This window comes from Erithacus rubecula, assembly GCF_903797595.1.
Source record: "Erithacus rubecula genome assembly, chromosome: 8".
Classification (NCBI taxonomy): Eukaryota; Metazoa; Chordata; class Aves; order Passeriformes; family Muscicapidae; genus Erithacus; species Erithacus rubecula.
In genome coordinates this window covers 36,585,034-36,592,279 of record NC_136659.1, presented here as the reverse complement: position 1 = coordinate 36,592,279, position 7,246 = coordinate 36,585,034, and the positions used below count along the sequence as shown (strand labels likewise).

Sequence of the window (7,246 nt, the reverse complement as noted above, 5' to 3'; positions counted from 1 at the left end):
TTTTTCTTCACATAGGCTGGAAAAGGTCTTGTGACTTTTACTTTGTTTTTTTTTTTTTCCCCTTAAACTTTTGTAACTAGTGGAATCCTGAAGCCCTTCCCTCACCTCTGAGCCAGAATGACTGTGTGTTATAAATTCATTTCCCTCCATCCTGCAGGATGTGTGCAATCTGTCACTGTGGGTTTGGAAACACGAGCATTCCACCCTTCACCTGAACATTCTGGAACCCAGCTCAGGAGGAAAAGCCTCCAGGAGCACAGGAACAAACCCTTCTGATATTCCAACACCCTGTGGTGCCAGATGTGCCAACCCCCTCCTCAGCCCCTGCCCAAAGCACAAAGCCAGAACCTGAACAACATCAGCACCAAAAACCCAAACTGGACATGCAAAAAACATCTGAACTGTTTTAGCAACTCATTTTAGGTCATTCTTGCCCTTTTCTGCTATTTTTCAGCAGCTGCATGTTTAATGTCTATTTTAAGGGCTCTGTTTCTGCAGGCAAACAGCATCTGCTCAGCATCTCCTCTGGTGCCTGGAGCCATTTCCCTGATCCAGCACCTGAGGAATCCTGGCTGCTCATTCCTGCCCTGCCATCTCCCACCAGTGCACGTGGTGGTACCAGTTAAACACATCCCATTTCCTTCAGCAGGAATTGTGACCCCTGGGAAGTGAGGGTTTGGTTGGAGGTGGAGCTTGCCCTGCTCAGGGATGCAGCAGATGCCAAATCCAGCTGCAAACCAGATTTCCCTGCCTTGTTCTGCATCAGGCAGAAATGTCCCCTGGCCTCAGCAGCAGCAGGACAACAGGCAGCTCCAGGGAGGGCTCCAGGCTTTGGCTTTCTCCTTTAACCTGCTGGAAAACAGCTGCTTTTCCCTAGAAAAGTTAGCAGGATGCAAGACACACACTCGTGGGCTTTTTTTCACTGTGTTTGAGCACTTTTAAATCAACATTTAAGACTCTTGTGCTACCAAAACCTGCCCCATCATCAGGGTGTCTGCCCCAAACTTGAAGCACTTTTTAGCACGAAACACCTTCAGCCTTTATTTCACTGCACAAAGCACCACCTGCACCAAGGCCATTTATTAGAGGCAGTTTATTTGTGTTAACAGGAGACAAGGGAAGCTGTTCCCAGCCTTCAGCTACATTATTACCTGGGGTGATTAATGCAGGAGTCTTGTTTGCCAGCTGCACTTTCTGAGTGGCCAAGCACTGGCCCCACTGGGGTACCAGGGCAAGCCCATCACCCAGGGGAGGCTCAGGACAGGTGCCCAGCAGCCCAGGAGGGGCTGGGTGTGTTCCTCTGGATGGGATCTCCCCTCCAGAACAAGCCCTCCCCCTGCCTGGGATTCTGTGTGTGCAGGACTCACCCTGAGCTCCCTGTGCTCTGAAGTGATGCAAGGGTTAATGGGCAAGGCATGGGCCAGAGGGAGCCCCCAAATCCCTGAGGGCACCTGGCACTGCAGGACCTGCACTGCTGCACATCTGGGAGCACAGCTGGCACTGCAGGACCTGCACTGCTGCACATCTGGCACTGCTGCAATCTGGGAGCACAGCTGGCACTGCAGGACCCTGCACTGCTGCACATCTGGGAGCACAGCTGGCACTGCAGGACCTGCTGAACCCCTGGCACTGCAGGACCTGCACTGCTGCACATCTGGCACTGCTGCACATCTGGGAGCACAGATGGCACTGCAGGACCCTGCTGAACCCCTGCCTGCAACCTGCCTGCTCCCCTGGCACTGCAGGGCCCTGCACTGCTGCACATCTGGGAGCACATCTGGCACTGCAAGATCCTGCACTGCTGCACCCTGGCACTGCAGGAACCTGCACTCCTGCACATCTGGGAGCACATCTGGCACTGCAGGAACCTGCACTGCTGCACATCTGGGAGCACATCTGGCACTGCAAGATCCTGCACTGCTGCACCCTGGCACTGCAGGACCCCCCACCCCACGGCCAATCCCAGAGCAGTAAGGAGATCATTAATGAAGGAGACAATGACAAACGCACCAGAGTGTTTCGGGAGAGCTGCCCAGGGGGCTGAGGAGCCCTGGGGTGGCTGGGGAGCCCCGGGGGCATGAGGAGCCCCCTGAGAGCCCCCTGAGAGCCCCCCAGAGCCCCCCAGAGCCCCTCAGAGCCCCCCTCCGCTGCGGTCCACGGGGATGGCCTGGCGCCGGCGCAGGTTCTCCTCGGCGCTCTTCATCAGCACGGCCAGCCTGCTGCCCGACACACGGCCCTTCTGGATGGCACTCATCAGCTGGGGACAGGCACAGTGTCACCTGCTGCCAGCACACAGCTGGGGCCAGAGCAGCAGCAGGGACACACACAGCTCACCTCCCTAATGCAAACCACACCCAAACCAACCCAAACCCAAACCAAACCCAAACCAAACCCAAACCGTGCCCCAGAGCCTGGCTCTGGCTTGGGGTGCAGCACAGGATGTCACCAGAAATGTGAATTCTGTCCCCATCTGCTGACCCGGGTGTGGCAGTGCCCCTGATCTCCTGGCACACATTCTCTGCTAATGGGATCTTTAAACCAGCTGGGCAATCACCTTTACCTTTCCCATGACCCACCCTTCATCCAGGAGGTATCACCTGTTAATGGGCCATTGTTAAAAACTGGGTGTGGCAGCGATTCTTATCCCTGTGGGAGATATCTCCTGTTAATGGGCCATTGTTACAAACTGGGTGTGGCAGTGCCCCTGATCTCCTGGCACACATTATCTGCTCATGGGCATCTTTAAACCAGCTGGGCAATCATCTTTATCTTCCCACAGCCCATCCTCCCTCCAGCAGATATCTCCTGTTCATGGCCACTGAGTCCCAGGGCATGGCTGATAAAATTCCATCATCCCACTGGGAGATGCTCCAGCCAGGGAAGGACCAAGCCTTTCTTTATTCAGGAGAAATTATTTTAGTGTTCCAGATAAAAAAAATTAAGAGAACTGTTAAAATATGTTATAAAGTATTTTCCGTATGAAGATGATAATTATGTTACAAGCGAAACTTTCTGGGATTGAGGTAGTTTGAAACCACAGGCTTTCTTTGGTTATTTTTAATATCTAAAGGATGCAGCTCATAGAAGATTCAGGATTTTTTTTTTTTTTTTTAATTTAGGAAGAAATTGTTCCCTGTGAGGATGGGCAGGCCCTGGCACAGGTGCCCAGAGCAGCTGAGGCTGCCCCTGGATCTCTGGCAGTGCCCCAGGCCAGGCTGGAACAAGTGAAGATGAGATTTAGGGTCCCTCCCAACCCACATCAAGCAGGGATTTCCTGATTCCTGATCCCCCACTGATCCCAGACCTGCCCCTTTTCCACCCACATGCCTTTCTTTGCAGAGACACTGTACTTGACTCCCACAATTCTTTCAAATCCAAATTCCTCTATGGACTTTTAAAACTAATTTGCCTTTAAGTCCTGGAAGCTGGACTCTGCTCCCTGCCAGCGAAAGCACACTAGTGCTAAGATTTTAGTTAATTCTTTTTTATCCCACGGATAAAGCCAGCATTAGAGCTGAAATTACCTGCAGCCAGCTCTGCACAGAGTGCTGGGGAAGCACTCTGCACTTGCCAAATGCAATTTCTTACTCCCACTGACTGCAGGGATCCTTCCCCTCCTCCCCCCCCCCAGGAAAAGCTGCTCATCACACCTGCAGCTGGACCTGTGCAGGTGTGCTGTGTGCCACAGCCACAGGGAGGAGACCAGTCCTGTGCACAGACAGGGATGTCCCTCGTGCCCAGACACCCTCCTGAGCCACCAAGCTTGGGGCCAGGTGCTTTAGAGGGATGGGATGGGCTTTGAGGTTCCTTCCCACCCAAACCATTCTGGCATTCCACGACTCCTCCTGATCTATCCTGGGGTCGTTGCCTTTACATCACTGCACTGTGACAGCAGGGCCACTCCCTGCCAGCCCACTGGGCTCCCCCAGCACCCTGCAGGTGGCCCAGGCCAGCCCTGCTCTGCCCCCAGCTGCAGAGCCAGGCAGCCCCCAGGCACAACCTGCTCTATTTTCCAGCACAAACCTCCACAAATATTTGCCCAGGGCTCGCTCAAGTTCTGCGCTGAAACGCAATTACTTGAAAGTTTTCAGAAAGCAAACACCCAAGTGCTGGGCCCTGACTTAACAGATCCATTAAAAAATTAAACAAACATTTAATGCATTTTGCTCCTTCCATGGCAAGCCCAGCTGATTTCACTGGCAAGCCCAGTGGAAGGTTTCCAGTGCAGATACAAGGCTGTCCCTTTGCAGCAGCCAGAGCTTTAACTCCCAAAGCCATCCAGGGTTCTCCTTCCCCCCTGGTGGGTTTGGTTTGGTTTGGTTTGGCTTGGTTTGGTTTGGCTTGGTTTGGTTTGGTTTGGTTTTCCCCCTCCCCCAAGTTCACTGCAGCTCCTCAGCTCAATTGCTGCATTTTAGGCAAATAAATACTCCTTTTTGCTAATGCTGGACACAACCTGTGAAAATTTTCTGCATTTAGATTCAACAATGCTGCTCTTATCCCCAGCTCATCTCCAGAGAGACAATTACCATTTCCTTTGCCTTGATCTTGTTTGTTTAACTTGACACAGTGAAGAAAGGGCTGACATTGACCAAAATCCCCAGCATTAATTTCTCTCCTGTTTGGCATTCATCATTGCCACTGGGCAGGGGAGGCACAGCAGGCTCTGAAATGCCACCCCAAAAAAGACTCCTCAAACACCAGCCCAGCTGACAAACTGCATGGGCAAAGGGAGCACCCTTGGGTTTGCTTAAAAGCCCCCCAAAAAGCACATGAATGTCATTTTTTTCAGTGAGACTGGAGCAATTTAGCCAACTCAGGAGTTAAAATGGGTTGTAGGGCCTGGAGGGGCTCTGACTTCAAGCTCATTGTTTAATATATTCAGTTTATTATTTAGTTGTTGTTTATTATTATTATTGTTATTGTTATATTATTATTTATTGTTATAAATATTTGGTTATTTAGTTGTTTATTATTCAGTTTCTTAGTTTACTAATTTTTATAACAACCTTTAACAACTGCAGATAAAGCCAGTGTGCACACCTGTGCCCTGCACCTTCCAGTGGACACCTGTATCACTTTAAATACATTTAAACAGTATTTCTGGGCTCAAAATGCCAAATTCAGGTCTGGACTGGGACACACTTTGTAAATTACTCATTCTTTTTGAGTCTGACTGGGGAAAAAAACCAACCTGAATCTGCAAGCCGTTGAGGATGGCTCTGTGTGCCTTGTACCAACACCCCAGGGGACACAGCCCTGGTGTCCAGCCCAGCCCTAAGCAAGGGGAGTAGCTCCCTAAGCTGTGTGCAGTTTAAACCAGGGCAGCACCCACCTGCAGGAACTCGTTGAGCTCCACCTGCCCGTTCTTGTTGAGATCCACCTCGTTGAGGATCTCGTGCAGGGTGTTCTCGTCCATCTGCACGCTGATGCTCTGCACACAACAAGCACAGCACGAGGGGGCTCAGCAGCCTGGCCTGTCTCAGGCTGCCCCCAGGGCCAGGGGCACAGGGCAGCTCACCTGCAGCACACGCTGCACGTCCAGGATGGTGATGAAACCCTTCTTGTCCTTGTCGAACATGTGGAAGCGCTTCTTGTACCTGCACGGGAGGGGCTGGCACTGAGCTGCCAGGGCTGCAGGGACAGCAGCACAGCAGCTCCCTGCCTCCCTGCCCTGGGCTGCAGTGCAGGATGTGGCAGAAATGGGCATTCTGTCCCATCTGCTGACCCGGGTGGGGCAGTGCCCCTGATCTCCTGGCACACATTCTCTGCTAATGGGATCTTTAAACCAGCTGGGCAATCATCTTTACCTTTCCCATCACCCACCCTTCATCCAGGAGATATCTCCTGTTAATGGGCCATTGTTAAAAACTGGGTGTGGCAGCGATTCTTATCCCTGTGGGAGATATCTCCTGTTAATGGGCCATTGTTAAAAACTGGGTGGGGCAGTGCCCCTGATCTCCTGGCACACATTCTCTGCTAATGGGCATCTTTAAACCAGCTGGGCAATCATCTTTATCTTCCCACAGCCCATCCTCCCTCCAGGAGATATCTCCTGTTCATGGCCAGTGAGTCCCAGGGCATGGCTGATAAAATTCCATCATCCCACTGGGAGATGCTCCAGCCAGGGCAGGAGCCAAGCCTTTCCTGCCCAGAGAAAAACTGAGATTTGGAACACCAGAGCAGCCTTTCCACTGGATCCCAGAGGAAAACCAGACCCTCCCACATCATCCCTGCACCTTCAGAGGAAACTGCACCTTCTCCAGGAGCACTGCTCCAGCTGAGCCACATCTGCCCCTGCAGGAGGATGCAGCACCATGGAATGGGACTGTGCCACCACCCTGACTGACTGACTGTGCCAGCTTGGATTCTGACTCTGGCAGGGTTGGGATTGTTCTGTGTAATACTGCATTGCTATTTTAATTTTCCTAGTAAAGAACTGTTATTCCTAATTCCCGTATCTTTGCCAGAGAGCCCCTTAATTTCAAAATTATAATAATAATTTGAGAGAGGGGGTTTACATTCTTCATTTCAAAGAGGAGCTTCTGCCTTTATTGGCAGACACCTGTCCTCCAAACCAGGACACTCACTCACCTCTCGATGTCTGCAGGCAGCAGGCTGATCTCAGAGCTGTCTGTTAATTGGTCTGTTTTCACTTTGTAGCCCATCTCATAGTACAGAAATGTTCTGGCAGCTTCAAGCTGCTCCTGCAATGGAAACACCAAACCTGGGTATCTGAGCAACAGCAACTTCTTACACAAATGTTTATTTTTTATACTTTATTATTGGGTGCTTCTACTTAACCAGTACTTTTCTAAGGTCCCAAAATTAAGCAGATGTCAACTGCTTAATTAATTTAAACTTAGGCACTTTTTACTCTTGGAAAAAGGTATCCAGGCTAGTAAAGACACTTAATTTCTGTGTAAATACTTCCAGGACCATCCACACCTTCAGTCACACACAGTCTGTCTGCCCCTTTCAGGGAGAAATGGCATTTTTAGGCCAGCCCTACAACATGTCATTTCTCTCCCACTTGATATCTCACTGTGAGGGTTCACCCAGCTGTCCAAAATCAGAAAAAAAATCAGGGAGCTCAACACCAAGCAGGTTCTTTATGGTTACAGGAGCTTCCTTTGCTGAGGCAGATCTGTTGAAAAGTGTCACTGAAGCAAAATAACTGACAGGAATAGGACAGCAATGCCAAACCTGCTTTCACTGCTAGGGCTGGGGAGCAAGGATACAGATCTTT

General features: G+C 50.9%; 1 protein-coding gene across 1 annotated transcript in view; it reads right to left on the bottom strand.

The window, feature by feature from the left end:
• Positions 1 to 1,824: 1,824 nt before the first annotated feature.
• GPD2 (glycerol-3-phosphate dehydrogenase 2) overlaps positions 1,825 to 7,246 on the bottom strand; it is a 55,749-nt gene continuing 50,327 nt past the window's right edge. The window contains exons 14-17 of the mRNA XM_079311268.1: positions 6,592 to 6,704; positions 5,519 to 5,597; positions 5,333 to 5,431; positions 1,825 to 2,257 (exon numbers count right to left, since the gene is read on the bottom strand). Coding sequence (XP_079167394.1) covers positions 2,132 to 2,257; positions 5,333 to 5,431; positions 5,519 to 5,597; positions 6,592 to 6,704 — 417 coding nt within the window. The 3' untranslated portion in view covers positions 1,825 to 2,131. The remainder of the gene's footprint in view (positions 2,258 to 5,332; positions 5,432 to 5,518; positions 5,598 to 6,591; positions 6,705 to 7,246) is intronic.